The following is a 25,200-nucleotide window of genomic DNA, read 5'->3' as shown; positions in this document are numbered from 1 at the left end:
CCACCGTGCCCGGCCAACTGCCTTATTTTTATTGGATGAAGATGTGGTTCTTACCTCAGTAAAGATTATGAAGGGATTTATATACAAATGACTAAAATATCAGTCGTTAGTTTCCTGTTTGTTTTTGTTGTTGTTTTTTTGTTTTGAGACAGGGACTTGCTGTGTTGCCCAGGCTGGAGTGCAGTGATGCGATCATAGCTCACTGCAGCCTCGGCCTCCCAGGCTCAGGCAGTCCTCCCACCTCAGCCTCCCAAGTAGCTGGGACTACGGCTGTGCACCACCACACCTGGGTAATTTTTTATGTTTATTTTTAGAGCTGGCAGCTCGCTGTGTTGCCCAGGTGGGTCTTGAACTCCTGGCCTCAAGTGATCCCACCATCTTGGCCTCCCAAAGTGCTGGAATTACAAACGTGAGCCGCCCCGCCCAGCCTAGTTTACAATTTGAACTTGGTTTTTCATCTCGGCTCCTTTGAAGACTTCTGTCTTCTCCCATCTTTGGGGCGGCTCTGCATTGTGGACATTCCTTATGATCGGCCCGGGAAGGCTCAGACATGTCTAGGCTGCCTTTGTAGGAGCAGGGATTAGTAGCTCCTTAGCCCTTGTCTTTCCTGGGTTGTTGCTGTTTGCTGAGGTCTGCACAGTTCAGACCAGCCTGGAAGCCTGTCTCAGGTTCTCAGAGACAGTGGAATTATACCTTTGACTCCGAGCTCGCGGCATTGCTAGGGAATGGACTTGGCTGAATTTGGCACTGCTTGGTTGAGTTTGTACCCCGGGCTTATTTGTGTTGGTAACAGATACCACAGACTGGGTGCCTTGAAATAACAGAAGTTAATTGTCTCACAGTCCTGGAGACCACAAATCTAAAGTCCAGATGTGGCAGGGCTGCGCTCCCTCTGGAGGCTCTAGGGGAGGCTCCTTCCTGCCCCTCCCAGCTCCTGGGGGCGCCAGGCGTCCGTAGGCTTGTGGCCGTGATGTGGTCTCTACCTCCGTCTCCACATGGCCTTCTCCTCTGTGTTTGTGTCTTCTTTTCTGTCTCTTACAGGAACACCTGTCATTGTGTAGGGTCCACTCCAGTCTTAGATGACCTCACCTACCTTGAGATCTTTGACTTAATTACATCTGCAAAGATGTTTTTTCCAAATGAGGTCTCATTTACGGGTTCTGTGGGTCAGGACATGGACATATCTTTCTGGGAGACCATAGTTCAGTCCACTACAATTGTATCCAGTTCTTTCTGGAGGCTCCAGGGGAGGCTCCTTCCTGCCTCTCCCAGCTCCTGGGGGCTCCAGGTGTCCCTGGGCTTGTGGCTGCATCACTGTACTCTCTGCCTCTTTCTCCACGTGGCCTTCCCTCTGCGTCTGTGTCTCCTTATTAGTTCACCACTCATATTGGACTGCCTTTAGGATGACCTCACCTTAATGTATATATTTTTTTATTTCACTTTTTAAAAAAGTGGAGATGAGGTCTTACTGTTGCCCAGGCTGGTCTCAAACTCCTGTCCTGGGATTACAGGTGTGAGCCACTGTGCCCAGCCTTTGTGTATATATTAATTACATCTGCAAAGACCCTATTTCCGAAAAGGTCCCATTCACAGGTACCAAGGATTAGGACGTCAATGTATCTTTTCCGGGGCACCCAATTGAACCTACACAAATGGGGAGAGGGGAGATTGGCTGTATTTAGGTGACGCATGAAGGGCTGAGCTAGCTGTGGGATGTTGCTCTTGCAGCACAGAGGAAGAACTGGGCTCAGATGGTGTCAGCTGTTAGTGTCTGAGATCGTCTGTGAATCTACTGCTGGGAATGTGCTGTAGCGAGATACAGTCCTTCTTCTCTGTACCCTCCTGACCCCATCCCATCTACCCACGGACCCCAAGGGAAAGTGCTCAGGGTTGGTTGGTTTCTTTTCCCTTTTGTGACCGCGTGAAATTCCATGTCACAGTCCCTGTGTTTATTCTATACAGATCTCCTGAAGTGTTTTGAGTTCTAGCAAAATTTAAAAATAAAACCAAAAGAAACTGAAATCCATGTTTCTCCTCGTTCTGGGCACTTCTTTAGTATGAATGGGCTTTGTGACGATAAACACGGTGGCCTGCTGTCTTCCCTTCTGTTGGTGCTGGCCATCTCTTCCCTTCCCTCCGAAGTCACAGGCAAGAGGGATTTCGGGTTTGCTGGACTTAAGGAAGAGAGGAAAAGGCCATCCCTTTTCACAGTGAGAAATGTGTTTTCTGCTCTTTCTCATACCTCACTTTGTACATTTAAAAAATTATTTATTTCGGCCGGGCGCGGTGGCTCAAGCCTGTAATCCCAGCACTTTGGGAGGCCGAGATGGGCGGATCACGTGGTCAGGAGATCGAGACCATCCTGGCTAATACGGTGAAACCCCGTCTCTACTAAAAAACACAAAAAAAACTAGCCGGGCGACGAGGCGGGCGCCTGTAGTCCCAGCTACTCGGGAGGCTGAGACAGGAGAACGGCGTGAACCTGGGAGGCGGAGCTTGCAGTGAGCTGAGAGCCGGCCACTGCACTCCAGCCTGGGCGGCAGAGCAAGACTCCGTCTCAAAAAAAAAAAAAAAAAAAAAAAAAAAATTATTTATTTCTCTTTAGATTTTTGAACCAAGAGAGAGATAATTTATTATTATTTTTATATTTTTTTGAGACAAAGTGTCCCTCTGTTGCCCAGGCTGCAGTGCAATGGTGCGATCTCAGCTCTCTGCAACCGCCTGCTCCCTGGTTCAAGACATTCTCGTGCCTTTGGAATAGCTGGGATTACAGGTACCCGCCACCACGCTTGGCTAATTTTTTTGTATTTTTAGTAGAGACTGGGGTCTCACTGTTTTGCCCAGGCTGATCTCAAGCTCCTGGGCTCAAGCAATCCTCCCATGTTGGCCTCCCAAAGCACTGGGATTATAGGCGTGAGCTACTGTGCCTGGCCTATTTATTTTCTAAATAGAGACAGGGTCTCCCTATGTTGCCCTGGCTGGTCTCAACCTCCTGGACTCAAGCAATCCTCCTGCCTCGGCCTCTTGAGCGACTGGGACTCCAGGTGCACACTACCATGCCTGGCTAATTTTTGTATTTTTTTGTAGAGATAGGGATCTCACCATGTCGCCCAGGTTAGTCTGGAATTCCTGGGCTCAACAGTCCTCTGACCTCAGCCTCCCAGTGTGCTGGGATTACAGGTGTGCACCACTGTGCCTGGCCTTATTTATTTATTATTTATTTATTTATTTTTGGAGACAGGGTTTCACTCTGTTGCCCAGACTGCAGTGCAGTGGCAACCACAGCTCACTGCAGCCTCGACCTACCGGGCTCAAGCGATCCTCCCACTTCAGCCTCCCCAGTAGCTGGGACTACAGGAGTGCACCATGACTCCTGGCTGATTTCTTTTAACGGAAGTGAGATCTCTATGTTTTTGTAGACAGGGGCTCTTGCTGTGTTGCCCAAGCTGGTCAAGACCTCCTGGCCTCAAGATATCCTCTTGCCTCGGCCTCCCAAAGTGTTGGGATTACAGTTGTGAGCTGCGGTGCCCGGCTATAGATTCCCCCTGCTCCCCCAGCCCCCACTTGTGAGTCTTCACTAACGAGGGAATCTTTCAGCATTTTCCATGGTCATGGTGATTCACCTAATATTTTAGTTCTGCTGAGTTGTGTAAACATTCGGGATAAAGGCTCTCACTTTTTGGTGACCGTCATGTGTATGTGTATGTTTGCAGTTACACATGCCTGTATTTGGATGGAGCTCAGAAGATGCCCACAGCATTTTTCTGGGAAAGTGGAAGTTTATGATGTTCGCTCGTTATTGGGAGTGTGGAGGTTGTCTCTCTCCTTCTTCCCATCCCTCCAGACAGAAAGCTGGGGTGTGGCCAGGTGCGGTGGCTCATGCCTGTACTCCTAGCACTTTGGGAGGCCAAGGCAGGTGGATCACTTGAGGTCAGGAGTTCGAGACCAGCCTGGCCAACATGGTGAAACCCTGTCACTACTAAAAATACAAAAATTAGCCAGGCGTGGTGGCGGGTGCCTGTAATCCCAGCTACTTTGGAGGCTGAGGCAGGAGAATCGCTTGAACCCAGGAGGCAGAGGTTGCGGTGAACCGAGATTGCACCACTGCACTCCAGCCTGGGCGACAGAGTGAGACTCTGTAACAACAGCAACAATAACAACAACAACAACAGGCCAGGATGTGTTTGTGTGTGAGTTGGACCCAAGGGCTTGGAAAGGATGGATGGGGTAGGGGAGGAGGGTTAGATGGATGAGGGAATGCAGAGAGAGTGGTCACACTGTCACACTGTCAGAGGCTTTCACAAAGCAGGAGGTTCTCCAGTGGGAGAGAGGAGACCCGAGTCCACCCCTCATTAATGTTTACAGATCAGAATTGCACACACAGAATGGCCCATAAATCTGATCCACCTTCCTCGTCTGGCACTTGGCTGGAGAAACAACTCTTTGAATGTTGGAGGAAAAGCCCACTGCATTGCACCTACTATAAAAAGGCTGTGCCCACCTTAAAAGTAGCCACACCTTCCCGAGATTGTCATGGTCCTTCTAAGTCTCTGAAATGTATAGATCAGGTACATTTGGGAATTTGGGGATTTTTCTAAATTTGGGATGAGAATGGGTGCATGTCCTTTTAAATTCTACAACACCCTCAGCAGAGTCTGGGCTGAATGTTGTTATCAAGACGAGAATATTTCTGTAGTGAAATAGTTAGATCTTCACCCCAAGGAGGATCCAGCCTGAATAGTCTAATGTTAGGCGAGGTCCAGTTTTGTGGCCAGGTGTGTTGATGAAGACACTTTGAGTATTCAGAGCCTTTAGCTTTAGCCACTGTGGCTAAGGGATTGTAGAACCCATACTTAAGCTTTCCCCTTAAAGTTTTGACTTTAATTTCCACATGGCAGCCATGCAAAAGAACAGAGTTGTGTCCTTTGCAGCAACGTGGGTGCAGCTGGAGGCTACTATCCTAAACAAATTCATGCAAAAAGTCGACAGCCAGGTAGTGCATGTTCTCACTCATAAGTGGGGTCTAAACATCAAGTACGTCATGGACACAAAGATGGGAACAATAAACACTGGGGATTCCAAAAAGGGGAAGGGAGGGAGTGGGGAAAAGACTGAAAAACTTCCTATTGGAAACTGTTTACTACTTGGGTGACGGGATCATTAGAAGCCGAAACCTCAGCATCATGCAATATACCCACGTAACGAACGTGCACATGGACCCCCTGAATCTAAAATTAAAAGGAAAGACATAAACTCCACATCAGATTTCCCTCATGTGTAACACTACTACTTAGCTTGGAGAGAGATGGAGGGGATCTCTAGGGTGGGGAATGGACCACTTACCTTCAAGATTTCTCTTATCAGGAAGGAAAGATCTGACCTACCTAGAAACACTTGAAAAGACTCTTTTATTATGTCTTATTGGGCAAAGCTGGGTCAGGTGGCCCGCCTTAGCTGCAGAGTAGGCTAAAAATAGACATTTTCTACTCAAGTGGGATAATGGTAACTGGGGAATGTGTACTGGAGAGCCTCCGAACACCAAGCAGGGAAAATCTACCAGCACCATTAAATGTTGCCTTTGTCTTCTGTGCACTTAAGCTGATAAACCTTAAACATTACAGCATGCCACTTCTGTCTGCTTTGAATAAGGTTGTTTACCGACATACTTCTGCAGTCTGATTGTGGCGTTGACGGGACTGACCACATCTCCCAGGGTAGCACAAAGATCCGCTGAAGTGCATAAGTAACATGTTTTGAGTTTTGTATGTTTATAACTCATACAGCTCAGAGAAAGGTTTAAAGAAGTCACAGAAGTGTGAAAAAATCTGTTGAGTCATAGCTGTTGTTCTTAAGTAAGCATGGAGAATTCTCTCTGTTGAGGGTCAAATACAAGTGCTAAGAAGACAGAATGTTATGCAATAAACACAGCCAAGTAATGAATGGGTTCCTTGGAGTGGGTGATAGAGAAAGGTAAATAAGGAGGAAGGAACCAGACAGAGGAAGAAAAGTCAGGGACCATATTCATTGCATTATTAGAATTTTAGGGTGTGGCAAGAATTTAATGTTTCCCAGTAATCTGTATGTTCTGTTGGAAAGAAGAGCAACAGGAGACTAAAAGCTTACTCTGTTGCCCATTTCATAGGTCCAGTCCCAGGCAAAGCTTGGGTTGGATGCCAGTGTTCCTGATTCTTAATTGTGTTTTATCCAGTTGAAACATCAGTGGCCATAGTCAAACACCTAAACTGGATCAGTTCACAGTCCTCAAAGCCCTTCTCCCACTTCCTGTCTTTGACCTCATTCCACCTAATTTTGTCCACACGATGTCGTACTGTAATAAAACCTATTTTATTTCCAAATTAACTAAGAGAATATACTTTAAAAAGTGTTACCATCTCATTGTTTACTTCTTTTAAAAGAAGTATTTAACACCTGTCAGCTATTGACATTGTTTACTTCTTACACTTTTTCTTTATCTTGTAGTTCACTTTCTATTTCTGCCATAATAAAATATTCATTATCGGAAACTTCACTTAAAACCAAAGGTTACTTCTTCTCCTCCCTTCCCAGTCTGCCCTAAGCTAGTAAATTCATCATTCGTTAGCTTACATATTTTGCAACATGGGGATTTTAGTTTATAGCAAATACTCTTAAGTAAAATTGGTAGCTTAAGTACAACTTTTTCTTTTCATGTTACCATGTGCAATCAATGGCATTCCGGACCCTTGGAAGGAAATCCATTGTATGGTTGTGGTCTTTTTTTTTTTCTTCTCAAACCAGTCAAAAATACCCAGTCACAATTTTAAAAATTATCCGCCCTTGGTGGTGCATGCCTGTAGTCCCAACTATTTGGGCAGAGGTGGGAGGATCACTTGAGCCCGGCAGGTCAACACTGCAGTGAGCTATGACTGTGCCACTGCACTCCAGCTTGGGCGACAGAGAGAGACCCTGTCTCCAAACAAAACAAAACAAAACAAAACAATGTAACGTTATCTACCCTCTAAGCAAATTTTCATATATAATTTCACTATTGCATATGTGAGATTTTTATATATAAAATTTCATATATCAGTTCAGTGTTGTTAACTATATGAACTGGGTATATGGTAAATCTCCATGGTTTATTTATCTTGTTCAACTAAAACTTTGTATCCTTTGACCAATATATTTCCCCTTCCCCCTCAAGCCCTGTCCTCTGATAACTACCTCTCTACTCTCTGCTTCTATGAGTTTGACTATTTTAGATTCTGCATTAGTCCATTCTCACACTGCTAATAAAGACATACCTGAGACTGGTTAATGTATAAAGGAAAGAGGTTTAATGGACTCACAGTTCCACATGGCTGCAGAGGTCCCACAGTCATGGTGGAAGGTAAAAGGAGGAGCAGAGTCACATCTTACATGGCAGCAGGCAAGAAGAGAGCGCGAGCAGAGTAACTCCCGTTTATTAAAACATCTGATCTCGTGAGACTTATTCACTATGGGAAAAACCCACCCCCATGATTCAGTTACCTCCCACCTGGTCTCTCCCATGACTCGTGGGGATGATGGGAGCCACAATTCAAGATCAGACTTGGGTGGGGACACAGCCAAACCATGTCAGATTCCTTTTATAAGTGAGATCATGTGATATTAATATTTGTTTTTCTGTGCCTAGCTTATTTCACTGAACATAAAGGCCTCCAATTCCATCCATGTTGCCGCAAATGACAGAGTTTCCTTCTTTTTTAGGGCTGAATGGTATTCCATCGTGTATATGTACCATGTTTTCTATATCCATCTGCCCTTGGACGGACACTGAGGTGGTTTCCACGTCTTGGCTGTTGTGAATAGTGCTGCCATAAACATGGGAGTGCAGCTGTCTGGAAGATCCTGGTTCTCTTGAGTTTTGCAGTCTAGCATAAAGCAGGCACAGGAGTATTAGCAAATGAATGGATAGGTAAATGGATCAATATTGATTAGTGAGCTTTGCTCGTCAACAGATGCTGGTTCCTCAGAAGGATACACTTCCAAACCGTCCTTTCTCTGAACGTCAGTTCTGAGAAGCCTGCACTGCTGTCTGGGGTGAATGTGATCACATAATATGGGAGGGCAGTTTTGTTTTAGTTGCTCATCTCTGTCTGAAGCTGTGGATGGGTAGTTTAAAAATATTGCTGAGGAGTGACTTGCATGTCAGTAAGGGGCTGCTAACGCTGGGATCAAGGTAGATCAAAGGCAATTTCGGGATACTCTAGAAATCCTACATCAGTCGCAGTGGCTCATGCCTGTAGTCCCAGCACTTTGGGAGGCCGAAGCAGGAGGATCGCTTGAACCCAGGAGTTCAAGGCTAGCCTGAGCAACGTAGTGTGACCCCCTTCTACAAAAAGTACAAAAATTAACCGGGTAGGCTGAGGCGGGAAGATTGCTTGAGCCCAGGAGGTGGAGGCTGCAGTGAGCTATGATGGCGCCACTGCACTCCAGCTTGGGCGACAGAGTAAACTCATTTGTTCCCAACCCAAGAACATTTATGCTACGTGAAGAATATTTCAATATGCGCGTGAACACATGCACACCTTGTAGGATCAGTGTGTTACAGGAAGAAGAGGAGGATGAAGAGGAAGAAGAGGAGAATGAGGAGGAGATAAAAGGAGGAGGAACAAGCAAAGCTTGTTTAGAGATTCTGATTTTCTTTTATATCTCATTGACTATTAGATTTCTTCATTTAGATGCACCCCAGTGAGAGGAGGAGGGAGAGGAGGAGGAGATGGAGGAGGAGGAAGAAGTAGAAAAGAAAAGGAAATAGAGGAGGAGGAGGAGGTGAAAGAGAAGGAGGAAAAGATTGAGGAAGAGAAAACAGAAGGAAGAGGTAGAGGAGGGGAAGGAGGAGAAGAGAGTGTTTGGATGGAAACTGTCCCAGCAGAATCCAGTAGAGCTGTGGGTTTTCTTTGGTATTTGTAGTGGTTGCCGTTGTTGTTGTTACTTTCTGTTTGTGGGCACCTACAGCACTTCATCCCAATCCACGGCAGATTGTAGAATACGGACTCTGTGCTTTGAGCAAGCCTTAGTGTGCGTTAAGGAAACAGCCGTGTTGAGGAGGGCTGCGTGTTTTACACCCTGTCTGGATTTCTGATAAAACCAGAGAGCCTGAAGAGAAAAAGGCATGTTGTACAAATCCATTTACTGTTACTCTAATGCTTCTCCATGTGGGTGTGTGGGGCGTGTGGGTGTGCTATCTGCAAAGACTGATCTGCAGATATTATGGCCAGTTTGTCCCCAAATTGAAGAACCATTCAGAGGCAGATGGCTCTCTCTGTCTCCCTCTCTCTCCCTCTTTCTCTCTCTGCAATTTCTGTATTCAGTGGAAAATTCCAGGTGAGCGCCTCTGACTAAATGCCATCAGCCCACGTGCGCCGTGACACTCAGTCTCTGAAAGTTTCGCTTGGGGTCTGTGTTTGCTGTCCTGGTGCAGCCCCCCGCTGATTGCGTGGCTGCGGTGGTTTCTTCCTTTGTCAGGAGACTAAATGGCCTCTGTCGATTTCTTCTCTCTCTAGGCACTGGGACGTTTGGGCGGGTGCACCTGGTGAAGGAGAAGACAGCCAAGCATTTCTTCGCTCTCAAGGTGATGAGCATTCCTGATGTCATCCGCCTGAAGCAGGAGCAGCACGTGCACAATGAGAAGTCTGTCCTGAAGGAAGTCAGTCACCCGTTCCTCATCAGGCTGTGAGTCCCCTCCTGAGGCCTCTCCCCACACACCCTCCCTAGGCCCCTGTGTGTCTCTTCTTGTAAGAAGCAGGGTGGGCCGAGACCGTGGCCTGCGTGCAAAGCCTCAGGCCACAGCAGTCTCCACTTGTCAGGTCTTATCAGCCTCTGATCTCAGAGCTGGAAAACCTCCAGGGCTCCTGACCTCCATGGCTGACCAGGTCCAAAAAGAAATGCTCTGTGTTCAGAAGTCCATGCCCAAGGCCCCTTGCTCCTCTCCTGGGTGAGCCAAGTATCTCTGCCTGGAAAAGGATGCAAGGATCTTTGTCTCCTCACCTCCTTGGGTTCTGCATCTGTAGCTCTCTGGAGAACTGGTTAAGTTCATTTTTAAGGGACCACAGTCTCTTGGACGGGGCTGGGCTTCAGGTTTCGTGGGTTTCTGTTGACTGTGGATGAGACATATCCCATTTAGATGCAGCCCACACCCTTCCAGCTGATGGTACCTAACAGTCTTATGTCCTACGGTAGGTGTGTTAGTCCATTCGGGCTGCTCTAACAAAGGATCTTAGACTTGGTAATTTACAAATGACAGACATTTGCCTCATGGTTCTGGAGGCTGGAAAGTCGAAGATCAAGACATGGCAGATTCAGTGTCTGGTGAGGACCTGCTCCTGGTTCATAGATGGCGCCTTTTCACTGTGTCCTTATATGGTGGAAGGGGCGAGGGATCTCTCTCGGGTCCCTTTTATAAGGCACTCATCCCAATCATGAGACTCCACCCTCATGACCTCCCAAAGGACACACCACCTAACACCATCACCGTGTGGGTGAGGATCCAACATAGGGATTTGGGAGGACACAAGATATTCAGACCATTCCAGCAGGGTAATCCGGGTCCACCCAGGTGCCTTAGACGAGGACGTCCTGCGTGTCTCTGCTTTCCCTCCATGGGTGCCTTCCATCCAATTCCCACGTCTTCCCTCCGCCATCTTACTACCACTCCTCTCCTGTCCACCTATCCATCTTCTGCTTTATCCGGGTCCCGTCTCTCTGCCCTGATTTTCTGTACTGGCCTCCTTCCTACCTGGTCTTTCTCTCCCAGCCTTGTTCCCCTTGAAGACATTCCTCACTTTATAGCCTCACTGGTCCTCCCAGTACCTCTGCAATGACCTGCCTCTCTCTGGTCATTCTCAGGGAACTCCTGAAGTATCCCGTATACAGCCCCAGCAATGCGGCATCTTCCTACCAGTATCCTCGTGGACTGGCCTCCTGCCAGCACCTCCCTGCAGGGGAAGGTAGAAGGTGCTGTTCACCCACTCACTCTGGTGCTTCTCCCAGGCCACCCTTCATTGACCGGCCTCCTTCTTTGCTCTCGTCATTGTCCTTCACTTCCCCCATCTAAGAAACACCTACTTGTTTTCCCTCATTCACCTGCTGTCCCCGGGACACAGGGTGCCTCCCATCATATTATTGGAGCACCTCGTATGTACCGGAACAAGTGCACCTGCCTTCTCCTCTAGACCCAATGCTGCCTGAGCTTCGAACAAAATCATATGCAGAGGATGGGCATGGTGGCTCATACCCGTAATCCCAGCACTTTGGGAGGCCGAGGCAGGTGGATCACTTGAGGTCAGGAGTTCAGACTAGCCTGGCCAACACGGCGAAAACCCATCTCTGCTAAAAATACAAAAATTAGCTGGGTGTGGTGGTGCACACCTGTATTCCCAGCTATTCAGGAGGCAGAAGCAGGAGAATCGCTTGAACCCGGGAGGCTGAGGTTGCAGTGAGCCGAGATCATGCCACTGCACCCCAGCCTAGGTGACAAGAGTGAGACTCTGTTTCACAAAAACAAAGGAGTTCTTTTGAAGGCTGGGCTTGCAGGTGGGACCCTTCCCTTTCTCGTTTGCTTTGTTGCATTTTTCTGTGGCTTGCAGGTGTCCTAAGCATGATACTGTGGGGTGTGCCTGAAATCTTGGGTGAGGGGCTCCAGTTCTGGGGATTCCACCCTGTTGAAGGTCGAATTGTGTCTCCTGAAAGATATGTTGAAATCCTCACCCTGACTCCTGTGAATGAAATTGGAATGCTGTTTGGAAATAGGGTCTTTGCAGATGTAATTAAAATGCAAGTGGCCAGGCACAGTGGCTCATGCCTGTAACTGTAGCACTTTGGGAGGCTGAGGTGGAAGGATCACTTGAGCCCAGGAGTTTGAGACCAGCCTGGGCAACATAGCAAGACTCAGTTTCTACAGAAAATTAAACAATCAGTCAGGTGTGGTGGCACACACCTGTGCTCCCAGCTACTAGGAAGGATGAGGCAAGAGGATTGCTTAAGGCCAAGAGCTCGAGGCTGCATTGAGCTGTGAGGCCACCACTGCACTCAAGACCCTGTTTGTAAAAACAAAACAAAAAAAAATAAAATGAAATGCAAGTCGGATGGACTGATTCTGCTGTACGGTGTGCTTTTAACCTTGTATGACTGGTGTCCTTATGAGAAAAGGAAGGAGACGCAGACCCAGAGACGGCCAAACACCGAGAGGAGGACACCTTGTGAGGGTAGAGTTAGAGGCTGGAGGAATGGTGCATCTCCAAGCCTGGGGACTCCGAGGATTGCCGGCTACTCCCAGAACCTGGGCGAGAGGCCAGGGACAGATTCTCCGTCAGAGCCTGCAGAGGAACCAGCCCCACCAACACCATCATGCTGAACTTTGGATTTGGGGCTCCAAAGTCATGAGAGAATACCTTCTTTCTTTCTTCTTCCTTTTCTTTTCCTTTTTTTTTTTTTTTTTTTGACAGAGTCTTGCCCTGTCACCCAGGCTGGAGTGCAATGGTGCAATCTCGGCTTACTGCAGCCTCCACCTCCCAAGTTCCAGCGATTCTCCTGCCTCAGCCTCCCGAGTAGCTGGGACTACAGGCCTGCACCACAATGCCCAGATCACTTTTGTATTTTTTAGTGGAGACAGGGTTTCACTATTCTTTCTTTCTCTTTTCTATTCTTTCTTTTCTTTCTTCCATCCCTCCCTCGCTCCCTCCCTTCTCTCTCTTTCTCTCTCCTCTCCTCTCTTCTCTCTCTCTCCTTTTCTCTCTCTTTCTTTTTCCCTCCCTTCTTCCCTCCTTTCTTCATTTTTCTTTCTTTCTTGACGGGGTCTCACTCCTTCTTGCCCAGGCTGAAATTCAGTGGCACAGTCATGGACCACTGCAGCCTCTACCACCTCCCAACTAGCTGAGACTACAGGTATGTGCCCCCATGCCTGACTAACTTTTAAAAGTTTTTGTAGGATGAGGTCTTGCTGTGTTGCCCAGGCTGGTCTCAAACTCTTGGCCTGAATCTATCCTCCTGCCTCAATCTCCCAAAGTGCTGGGATTGCAGGTGTCAGCCACTGTACCTGGACTGAGAATGCATGTCTGTTGTCTGCTGCATCCTCCCACCCCAACCCTCAGTTTGTGGTACTTTGTTAATGATAGCCCTGAGGAACTCACGCACACCCCCTGCGCCTCCTGGAGCAGGAGAGCAGCCTAGGCGATGGGCTCCTGAGTACTCTACAGTTCGGAAATCTAAAATCCCACAGACGAACTGCATGGACATGGGAATGGGTGGGGTGTGCAAGTGAGAGAATTCCCCAGGATGGAATTCTTGAACTCCCACAAGTTAAAAAGTAGGGAGGAGCTTGCAGAACAGAGCTTTAGTTAGATAGTTCTCCTTTCTTCAAGCCAGGATAGCTCACGACTGTTTTCCTTAGCAGATAAGGTGGATTCCTGCAGGGACATGGATTCTGATTTTGATGTTCCCTACTTTCAATTAGGAACAAAGTCATTTACGTTTCTTAAGTCTCATATAAAGCCCTAGAGACTTTAGAAATTCTATCCAAAGTTACCTATGTTGGTTTATTTTTATCTTTTATATATAAAAAAAGTATATATATATATATAGATTTAAATTTAGAGACAGGGTTTTGCTCTGTGGCCGATCTTGGAGTGCAGTGGTGCAATCACGGCTCACTGCAGCCCCAACCTCCCGGGCTTAAGCCATCCTCCTGCCTTAGCCTCCAGAGTAGCCGGGACTACAGGCACCCACCACTACACCCTGCTAATGTTTTTATTTTTAATTTTTAAAAAATATATGTATATATTTTTCACAATCTCTTTGGTGAGGATAATGTTTTTGTTTGTTTTCTATGAACAGGGTCTTGCTATGTTGCCTGGGTTGGTCTTGAACTTTAGGCTGCAAGGAATTCACTTGCCTTGGCCTCCTGGCATGCTGGGATCACAGATGTGCACCACCACACCTGCTTCATTTTAAGATTTTCTGTAGAGATGGGGTCTCACTTTGTTGCCCAGGCTGGTCTCAACGTCTGGGCTCAAATCATCTTCCCACCTCGGCCTCCCAACATGCTGAGATTACAGATGCGAGCCACCGTGCCTGGCCTGTTTCATCTTTTAAGGAGTGAAATTTCTCTGCACCATGATAGCTTTTGAAGAGGACATTTTGGATGCTTCATGAATTGTCCTTTGCCTGTACAGCTCACCGGCTCCTCGGTGCTGGTTGTAGTCGAATGTGAGCGTGTCAGGTCCGCCTGGTGGTGGTGCCAAAAAGCATGAATTTTTCCTCATCATTTAAAGTCTACGTGGAATTTAAAGCCACTTTTGATATTATTCTTGGGAAGATTTTATTCAGTGTTTTGGGAAAACGTGGCAGGAGCTCATTTCAGAATTCTCTGATTTGGGCCCGAGCTCAGTGGCTCACACCTGTAATCCCTGTGTTTTTGGAGGCCAAGGCGGGAGGATCGCTTGAGACCAGGAGTTCCAGACCAGCCTGGGCAACATAGTGAGATCTCGTCTCTTAAGGAAAAAAAATAAAAAGAAAATTCTAGCCTGGCCAATGTGGAGAACCCTGTCTCTACTAAAAATACAAAAATTAGCTGGGTGTGGTGGTACACGTCTGTAACCCAGCTACTTGGGAGGCCAGGACACTAGAATCTCTTGAGCCTGGGAGGCAGAGTTTGCAGTGAGCCAAGATCATGCCACCACACTCCAGCCTGGGTGACAGAGCGAAACTTCGTCTCAAAAACAAAACAAAACAAAACAAAACGTTTCTTTGATTTTGAAATAGTGCAGAAAACAAGGCAGGCCCTGAAGTCCACAGCTCTTGTGAAAAGTTTTGGATCTAGGGAAATGATTGTCAACAATGAGCCTTTAAAGACTTAATGGTGATAGCAGTTTACAGGTGACTTTTCCCAAAAAATTACAGAAAATGAGTTTGCCACTTGGGCATGTTGACTCACACTTACAATCCCAGCATTTTAGGAAGCTGAGGTGGGAGTGTCCCTTGCGCCCAGAAGTTTGAGACCAGCCTGGGCAACATGGCAAGACCCTGTCTCTACAAAAAATACAAGAATTAGCTGGGTGTGGTGGGGGTGCCTGTAGTCCCCGCTACTCAGGAAGCTGAAGTGGGAGGATCACTTGAGCCTGGGAGGCGGAGGTTGCAGTGAGCCGAGATTGTGCCACTGCACTCCAGCCTGGGGGACAGAGAAAGACCCTGTCTCAGAAAAGAATCCAAAAAACAATATGGACTTGGAGAGGGTGATGTAACTTAGCCCATGAGACCTCCTTAGTGACTTGCTGAGAATTGATCTTTCAGTGCCCTGCAGTATTATGATAACCTGCTATAGCATTTTGCTTTTTCTGTGCATTAACACTTGAGGGATCAAGTGGCTTTAAGAACTGGATTAAAGTTGATCCAGCGCATTCAGGCACTTGGCATTCCCTGTATATAACACGAGAGAGCACGCTGGGTCTGGCCAGCCCCATGGGTAAGATGCTGGAGGGTGTCCAGCGTTGCACAATGAGGAGCATGTCTTAGAGGAGAATCCTAGATCCTCTGTGAAGAATGAATTCCATCCTCCCAGCTGTGCAGCTTCTCTTCTAAATGTAAGTTGCCTTGCTCAACGTCTGCTTTCCATACTGGCAGTTTTAGGCCTTGGACTTCTTGATGAAAGTATAAAACAGGGACTTTAAGCGGAGGTGCCTCACAATTATGGCTGGAGGAGTCTCGGGGGTGCGGCCATCCTGCACACTGCAGGGTGTTGGGAGTGTCGCTGGGTTCCAGCCACCAGGGGCCAGGAGCAGCAACCTCAGTTATGAAAAGCAGAAATGTCTCCATACGTAACCAAGTGTTCCTTGAGGGAGGGAGGGCAAAGTTTTCTCCACTAGTGAACCACCGTGATGGCAGACTACCGACAGAGAGATGATAGATACGATAGGTAAGTATATGTTGAGATGGATAGGTGATAGGTAATAGATATTAAGATAGGTGTAAGTGAACAGATGGATGATGGGGAGCTAATAGATGATATTAAGATAGGTGATAATAGGTATTAATATAGACAATTACAGATGATAGATGATAGATACTGAGATGGGTAGGTGATTGATTGATAGATTAATGACCGATTGCGTATAGACAGAGCTCTCATGCTAAAAGAGAGTTTCTCAACCTCAGCAGTGCTGACACATGGGGCAGGATCATGGAGGACTGTGTAGTGGGGCATCCTGTGCACTGTAGGGTGTTGAGCAGCGTCCCTGGACTCCACCCAGCAGATGCCAAGAGCACCCATCCCATCTGTGACCAGTATCTAAAGATGTCCCTAGATACTGCTAAGTTTCTCCTATGGGGGGACAAAAAGTTATCCCCGGTTGTGAACCACTGTGACAGATCGTTGATAGATGGATGGATGGATGGATGGATGAATGGATGGATGAATGGATGGATAGAGATCAATATTGAGACAGATATTGATAGATGACAGATATTGAGGTAGATGATAGCTATAGATGATAGGTGATTGATAGATATTGAGATAGGTGTGATAGATGATAGCTGTAGATGATAGCTGATTGATAAATAGCTGTGGCTATACATGGTAGATGGTTGATAGATATTGAGATAGATAGGTAATTGATTGATAGATTGATGATGGAACGTATTAGTAGAGTTCTCAACCTCAGCACTGCTGGCATTTGGGGCTGGAGGATTCTCTGTGGTGGGACCATCCTGTGCACTGTAGGGTGCTGAGCAGTGTCTCTGGGCTCCACTCACCAGATGCCTCTAGCACCCCCACTCCAGTGTGACAGCCAAAGATGTCTCCAGACATTGTCCTGTGTTTATTGTCGGGAGCAGAATCAGTCCCGTTGACACCCACTGTAGCGGATGCACAGACAGATAACTACCTGTGCGAGTGGAGTCCCTTTCTCCCTTTTCTGCCCCAGCCCCTGAGCCTGTAGCCCCACTCTTCCGTCATGATTGATTGGCTTATGGGCCAAACTGTGGTTCCAGTGCCGTATTATCTATGGCACAGCAGCTGAGCCAAGCCAGTGAGTTTGGTCTGTGGTTGCAGGGCTTAGCCAGCTTTATTTTACAGAACTTGGAAGGCAAGAGGTCTCTCCACTCCGGGCCACATCCTTCTAGTTCCTGGATGACCGCTCGTTTCTCCATGGAGAGGAGTTCATGCCAGAACCTCTTCTTCAGGGAGGATGGATGCATCTCTTGGAAACATCTTTTTTTAAAGTCTGCAAACTTGAGTGTGGTCCCCATCGTCACTGGTACTTGTTGGGGGTAGGAGTAAAATCATTCCTTTGTTTTCCTGAGAGTTCAGAAACAAAGAACACCATGTTCTCTCCTTTTATTTATTTATTTTTTTCTCTCTATTTGAATTTTAAAAGCAAAAATCTAGAAATAGCGCTTCTTGCTCTGTCATCACTGCCTGCAATGCTTAGAGACCAGAGTGAAGGCAGGCAGCTCCTGGATCTTCTCTTCCTCTTCTTTGGCCAAAAAATGATACATTGCATGTTTAGTATTTGGGGCAAAGCAGACGCTTCAAAAAGGGAGGCTTATTTTATTATCTATATTTTTCTTTTTTATTATTTCTTACCTTCATTCCCTTTTTCTATGTATGAAAGGGAGGTTTAAATTCTTGCAAGAGAATGCAATTGTAGCGTCTTCTGAATAGAGTTTTCTGTTTGATGCCGTGTCTTCCGGTGCCTTGGTCTAAGGAGAACTGCGTAGGCTGAGAAGAGTCCCAGCGATACGTGGAAAAGGGGCCTCACCAGCTCTGGAGGGCAAGAGGTAGGGGCTGGAGATGAAATGGACACCTAAGGAGAATTTTGCAGGAGGAGTAGGGGTTGATTGACTGAAAGGAGTAGGTGGTGGAAAACCATTCCAGACAGGCAGTGACATGGAAGCCATGGGTCACTACGGGGGCAGGAGGGACATGGGGGGCAATTCAAATCTGGGTTCAGCCAGGAGGTGGACACAGGAATGCAGTGAGCTCAGATGTGTAGGAGACTGCCATGGGGACTGGGCTGTGAGGAAGGACTGGCTCTGGCTCAGCTGTGCATTTGGGCTGCTGGACATTGAGGAAATCCAAGGAGGGAGAGTGTATTCCAATTTGGGAAACTTGGAGCGCAAAACATCTGCAGGCAGCTGTCTCTGCAGAAGAGCGCCTGGGCAGGGTCCTTGGAGGGAGGAAGCCACAGGTGGATGGAGCCACCTAGGGCTGCTAGATCACCTTGTTTAAGGGCTAGTTGCAGTGGAGCCAGGTCGGAAAGCAGAACCGTTCCGGAGCCTCGCGTAGCATAGAGAGATGTTGGAGGAGATGGGATGACGATGGTTCATTTTCTTCTCTCACAACAAAAGCCCAGCTTTATGGCAGCCTCTGGAGAGAGGAGGACCAACTTCTGTATCAGGCGTCTCCAAATTAGTGAGGCTGATTTGCCTGTTCATAAAAACAAAAGCAGAAGCGAAAAAATCCCTTAGAGGAGAAGCCGTCCCCACAGACCCTGCAAATAAAAGACAGCAGATCAGCTTTGCAGATGGAAAGTGCTGCTGTCAGCTAAAGATGAGGACAGAGAGCAGCTCAGCCGAGGTCACTGGAGAGGCGGGGAGGGGACTGGAAACCTCCCTTGTCTCAGTCATTGTCGATGACATTGACCCTTTCTTTATGTTGACTTTTCCCCCCATTCATAGATGCATAGATTGAGCTCTATGCTGGAAAACATTCTTTAAAATTTATTTTTTTTATTTTGCTAACATATATCACATAACATTTTACTATTTTAACTTCCTTTTTTTTTTTTTTTTTTTTTTTAAAGAATGAGTTCTTGCTCTGTTGCCCAGGCCACAGTGCACTGGTGCAATCGTGGCCCACTGCAGCCTCAACCTCCTGGGCTCAGGTGATCCTCCTGCCTCAGCCTCCCAAGTAACTGGGACTATGGGACTATGGTGTGCACTACCATGCCTGGCTAATTTTTAAATTTTTGGTAGAGACAGGGTCTTGCTGTGTTGCACAGGCTGGTCTCCAACTGCCAGGCTCAGCAGTCCTCCTCCCTCAGGCTCCCAAGTAAAGCTGGGACTACAGGCACATGCCACCATGCCCAGTTAATTTTTTAATTTTTGGCAAAGGTGTGATCTTGCTTTGTTGCCCAGGCTGTTCTCAAACTCCTGACCTCACTCTGTCCTCCTGCCTTGGCCTCTCAAAGTGCTGAGATTACAGGCATGAGCGTCCATGCCCGGCCTCATTTTAACCATTTTTGAAATGTGCAGTTCACGGCCGGCACAGTGGCTCACACCTGTAATCCCAGCACTTTGGGAGGCTGAGGTGGGCAGATCACGAGGTCAGGGGATCGAGACCATCCTGGCTAACATGGTGAAACCCCATCTACTAAAAATACCAAAAATTAGCCAGGCATGGTGGCGGGCACCTATAGTCCAGCTACTCGGGAGGCTGAGGCAGGAGAATGGTGTGAACCCGGGAAGTGGAGCTTGCAGTGAGCCGAGATCGCACCACTGCACTCCAGCCTGGGCGACAGAGCGAGACTCCATCTCAGGAAAAAAAAAAAAAAAAAAGTGTACAGTTCACTACTCGGGAGGCTGAAGCAGGAAGGCAGAGGTTGTAGTGAGCTGAGATTGTGTCGCTGCACTTTATCCTGGGCAACGGAGTAAGACTCTGTCTCAAAAAAAAAAAAAAAAGGGCACGGTTTAGTGGCATGGAGCGCATTCATGTTTCTATGCAACTGCCCCCCAATCCCCAACCATCTCCAGAACTCCCTTCCATCTTCCCCAACTGAAACTCTGTCCTCATGAAACACACCCTGTTGCCCCTCCCTCCAGCCCCGCCCCGGCAGCCTCCCTTGTACTCTCTGCTCTATGAATTTGGTGATTCTAGGAACCTTATACAGGCAGAATCCTACAGCGTTTGTCCTTTTGTGGCTGGCTTCTTTCAGTTACTGTAATGTCCTTCAGATTCCCCCATCCTGTAGAAAGGAATTTCCCTGCTTTCTAAGCCTGGGTAGTATCCCATTGTGTAGAGGATACAACATGTTGTGTTTATCCATTCATTCATCCATGGACACTGGGGTGCCTTCCACCTCTTGGCTGTAGTGAATAATGCTGCTCTGAACAGGATTCCGCAAGTATCTGTTCCATTGCCTGCTTTCAGCTGCTTGGATACGTTGTTTTAATTTTGTTGTTTTTTGAGATGGAGTCTCCCTCTGTCACCCAGGATGTAGTGCAGCGGTGCAATCTTGGGTCACTGCAACCTCTGCCTCCTGGATTCAAGCGATTCTCCCACCTCAGCCTCCTAAGTAGCTGCGATTACAGGCATGCACCACCACCCTCAGCTAATTTTGTATTTTTAGTAAATACAGGTTTTCACCTAGTTGACCAGGCTGATCTGGAATTTCTGACCTCAGGTGATCTACCCGCCTGGGCCTCCCAAAGTGCTGGGATTACAGGCGTGAGCCACCACCCCAGCCCCTCAAATACATTTTTAGTATTATAATGAGATGCCTTTCCCACTGATGCAGGGCGCCTGTGCACTGTTTTTAGTTATAGATTGTTTTTGAGGCTTGCCTCGTTTTCCTTTCTTCCACTCACCCGCCCTCATTGCCGGGTAGCTATTTGACAGCCTGGTGTGGATCCTTCTGTACTTTTCTTTGTGTTAAAAAAGCCCCCTCACACACACACACGCACACACACGTGCACATGCACACACACATATATGCATGCATGCACACACGCACACGTGCCCCACACAGTTTTGGCCTCATGCCACTAGAGTATGCATCATTTTTGTCTCTTGTTTTCTTGGAGATCCCTCTGGGGTGTTTTGAGGAAGAGAAGTTGTAGTGTTATTATTGTTGTTGATATGTAGACATTCAGGGACACACGTGGACGTTGGTACATGCGTGTATCGTGTCATGGTGAGCTTTGGGCTTCTAGTGTACCCTTTACCCAAATAACGAACATTGTACCCGATAGGTAATTTCTCGGCCCTCAACCGCTTCCCAACGTTTCCCTTTTGGGAGTCCCCGTATCTGTTATTTCCATTTCTATGTCCATGTGGACCCACTGTTGAGTTCCCACCTTTGAGCGAGACTATGCGGTATTTGACTTTGTGTCTCAGTTATTTTACTTAGGATAGTGGTTTCCAGTTCCATCCCTGTCGTTGCAAAAGACATGATATTATTTTTGATGGCGGTGTTGATATACTACATTTTCTGTGGCTTTTATATACTAAATTTTCTTTATCCAGTCATCTATTGGAATGGCGGTTATAAAAACTCAAAAAAATCCAGGCATGGTGGCCCACGCCCATAATCCTAGCACTTTGAGAGACCCAGGCAGGAGGATGGCTTGAGCCCAGGAGTTTTAGACCAGCCTGGGCAATGTAGTGAGACACTGTCTCTACAAAAAGCTCAAAGAAATAGCGGGGGATGGTGTTACATGCCTGTAGTCACAGGTCTTCAGGAGGCTGAGGTGGGAGAATTGCTGGAGCTCAGGAGTTGAAGGCTGCAGTGACCTATGATTGCACGGCTGCACTCCATCCTGTGCAGCAACAGAGTGAGACCCTATCCAGGAAAAAAACAAAACAGTAAGGAAACAACAGATGGTGTGGAAGTGGAGGAAAGGGACCGTGGATGTGCTGCTGGTGCGGGGGAGGTCTTCCAGTGCATGCAGCAGGGGAGGTGACCTCACTTTCTCCTCGAGAGGAGCTCAGCTGTGCAAGGCAGAGTTGCAGAGGATGGAGGGTGGATGTGACCCTAGGAGCAAGGCTGTGTGCCTGTGGACATGCACTTCCTGGTGACGTTTCCTTGGACCCCGCAGTGGGAAACAGGAGCCCCTCTGCCCTCTCATTCCTCTTGCTCTGTATTTGCGTTCACTGTCTTGCTGGTCTCCAGATTCCCAAGCGCTGCTGCCAACCCATGCCTTCAGCCTGCCAAGCTACACGTGTGTGCCCACTTCACCACTCTCTGAGCCTTCTGCTCAGATGCCTCTCACCAAAATGAGTTCCTGCTCTTCCTCCTTGCCCCTCAGCCCTAGTCAGTTCCTCATTTGCACTTCCCCATTTTGTAAGCGGCCCTTCCAGCTCTTGGGGCTCACCTAGGAACCATTTTTTCTTCCTTTTCTTTGACTGCATTCACTGTAATCCTGAGTCCTGCCCTTTTAATTTTTTTTTTTTTTTAAGAGATGTGGTCTTGCTCTCTCATCCAGGCTGGAGTGCAATGGTGCAGTCATGGCTCACTGCATCCTTGACCTTCTGGGCTCAAGAGATCCTCCCACTCAGCCTCCCAAGTAGTTGGGACCACACGTGCGTACCACTATGTCCAGCTAATTAAATTTTTTTTTTGTAGGGACAGGATCTCACTGTGTTGCTCAGGCTGGTCTCAAACTCGTAGTTTCAAACGATTCTCCTGCCTCAGCCTCCTGAGTAGCTAGGATTACAGGTGCACACCACCACGCCTTGCCCCTTTCCAATTCTAAAACCCATCTCCAGAGCCCATCCACGTCAATGCCGTCTTCACAGAAGCCACCATAGCGTATCTAGATGCCCTCCCCTGCTCTCCATTGATCTCCGATCTCCGCTGGACTCACTCCTTCCTCCCGTATCAGCCCAAACCTTTCTGACATGAAAATAGGCAGGGCGCAGTGGCTCAAGCCTGTAATCACACCACTGTCAGAGGCTGAGGTGAGAGGATTGCTTGAGGCCAGGAGTTTGAGACCAACCTGGGCATCTTATGAGACCCTATCTCTAGTTTTTTTTTTTTTTTAAAGACAGGGCCTTTCTCTGTTGCCCAGGATGGAGTACAGTGGTGCCATCGTAGTTCACTGCAGCCTCATTCTCCTGGGCCAAGTTATCCTCCCACCTCAGCCTCCCAGGTAGCTGGGACTATAGGCCTGCACCACCAAGCCTGGCTAATTTTTAAATTTTGGAAGTCTTGCTATGTTGCCCAGGCTGATCTCGAACTCCTGGGCACAAGTGATTCTGCTACCTCTGTCTCTCAAGTAGATAGGAGTATAGGTGCACATCACCATGACCACCTAACTTTTAATTTTTTTTTTTTTTTTTTTTGAGGCAGAGTTTCGCTCTGTCCCCCAGGCTGGAGTGTAGTGGTGTGATCTCGGCTCACTGCAAGCTCTGCCTCCCAGGTTCACGCCATTCTCCTGCCTCAGCCTCCCAAGTAGCTGGGACTACAGGCGCCCGCCACCACACCCGGCTAATACTTTGTATTTTTACTAGAGACAGAGTTTCACCGTGTTAGCCAGGATGGTCTCGATCTCCTGACCTCGTGATCCACCTACCTTGGCCTCCCAAAGTGCTGGGATTACAGGCATGAGCCACCACACCTGGCCCTAATTTTTAATTTTTTTGTAGAGACGTGATCTTGCTTTGTTGCCTAGGCTGGTCTTGAGCTCCTGGGCTCAAGTGATCTGCCACGTTGGCCCCCCAAAGTGCCGGAATTACAGACATGAGCCACTGCACCTGGCCTCCAGCTTTCTTTTATGTGCCTCCCCAGTCTTCCTTTGGCCTTCAGCTGTGGGGACAGAGATGCCCCCTGCCTCCCTGTCCCCACCTTCTACCTGGTCTTGCAAGACCCCCTCCAGCCATCCTTCCAAATTTACTGTGTAATGTCTGTTCCCCATCAAGCCTGCAAAGCTCATGACAGTCACAAGATCTGCCCTTCCTGAGGACATTATGTACTGAGGACATTGCTTGGCACATAAGGGGCCCTTGTCCAAAACATCTGGAAACTAGTAAAGAATGTGGCTGTTGAGTTGCTGATTCATGTATTGACGAATTCATTGACTCCTGAGGCTAGTACATACAGTAAGAGTTAGATTTTGAACATGCTTCTCATATCCGTTGTGATAAACCCTCTTATCTTTTATTGCTTTTGAACTTTTATAGACTTGATGTCAGGGGCAGAGTCCCACAGTTAACTGGAATCACTGAACTGATGCATCGGTTTCTAATTTTCTAAACTCAGATTTGAAATCACCTGTGGTCACTAAACTCTGTCCCATTCCACGGTCCCTGCACATGATGACTTAAGTTTTGTAAATGTTTTTTGGAGATAGTAAAGGCAGTATCTCTTTCAACATTTTTGTCTCTTATCTTTAGTGCTACCCAGCTCTGTACAAATTCTGTCCACGTAAGCAAAGTCTTTTTTTTTTTTTTTTTTTTTTTCCAGATAGGGTACTTGCTCTGTCACTGAGGCTGGAGTGCAGAGGTTCAGTCATAGCTCACTGCAGCCTTCAACTCCTGGGCTCAGGCTGTCCTCCCACCTCAGCCTCTTAAGTACCTGGGACTACAGGCGTGCACAAACCACACCTGCCTTATCTTTTTATTTTTTTCCAGAGACAGAGTCTCCCTATGTTGCCCAGGCTAGTCTCAAACTCTTGGTCTCAAGTGATTTTCCTGCCTCAGCCTCCCAAAGTGCTGGGACTACAGGTATGAGCCACCACACTCGTCTGCAAAGTCTTACTGATTTGAAGGAAGATTTGAAGGAAGGATGTCTCAGATAACTTTTTTTTTTCTTATAATATTTACTTAATCTTATTGATTTGGGGAAGGGCAAGGGAATCCCAGTTTTCTGGGTGTTTTTTTTCCCTTATAGGAATGTGTTCTTACTTGCTACCTCTCTTTATAAACTGTTACTTCTTAAGGCTGCTGAAGGGTGGTCCCGCATTAGTGTATAGGTAAAAATGGTGTGTCCACTGCATATATACTGATTAGATGACTTTGTTAAATCTTGTAGTTTGTTGATGTTGATTTTACTGAGACACTTGTGGAACAAATATATTTTCATACAACCTTACACATCTCAGTAGTTTTCCCCACTCATGCAGTAACTTTTTCTCCCCTGCTTTCCCTCCTCCTCTCCTTACCTCTTCTCCCCTCCCTTCCTCTCTTCTCCCCTCCCTTCCTCTCTTCTTCCCTTCCCTCCTCTTCTCATTTGATACAAAGCCCTAACTCTCTTCCTCTACAGATCATCCTACCCATGGTTGATGGGTAGGGAATTGCAACTTCCCCTGCAAGCCAGGTGACCGAACCTGAGATCTTTGTATTGTCAGGGCTTGCAGATTCTACATGCCTGCTTAATCCTGAAAGTTCTTTCATTCCTCGCTTCTAACCTACCCACATCCTTCTAATCTCCCACTATGGTTAATTATCTCTGATGCTCCTAAAGGGTG

The 25,200-nt window shown here is 47.4% G+C and overlaps 1 protein-coding gene across 1 annotated transcript in view; it reads left to right on the top strand.

The window, feature by feature from the left end:
- PRKX (protein kinase X-linked) overlaps window positions 1-25,200 on the top strand; it is a 104,220-nt gene that overhangs the window by 28,708 nt on the left and 50,312 nt on the right. The window contains 1 exon segment of the mRNA XM_033201763.1: window positions 9,528-9,696. Coding sequence (XP_033057654.1) covers window positions 9,528-9,696 — 169 coding nt within the window.

This window comes from Trachypithecus francoisi, unplaced genomic scaffold, assembly GCF_009764315.1.
Source record: "Trachypithecus francoisi isolate TF-2019V2 unplaced genomic scaffold, Tfra_2.0 Lachesis_group6, whole genome shotgun sequence".
Classification (NCBI taxonomy): domain Eukaryota; kingdom Metazoa; phylum Chordata; class Mammalia; order Primates; family Cercopithecidae; genus Trachypithecus; species Trachypithecus francoisi.
The sequence above is the reverse complement of the archived record's forward strand: the minus strand, read 5'-3'. Positions and strand labels throughout refer to the sequence as shown.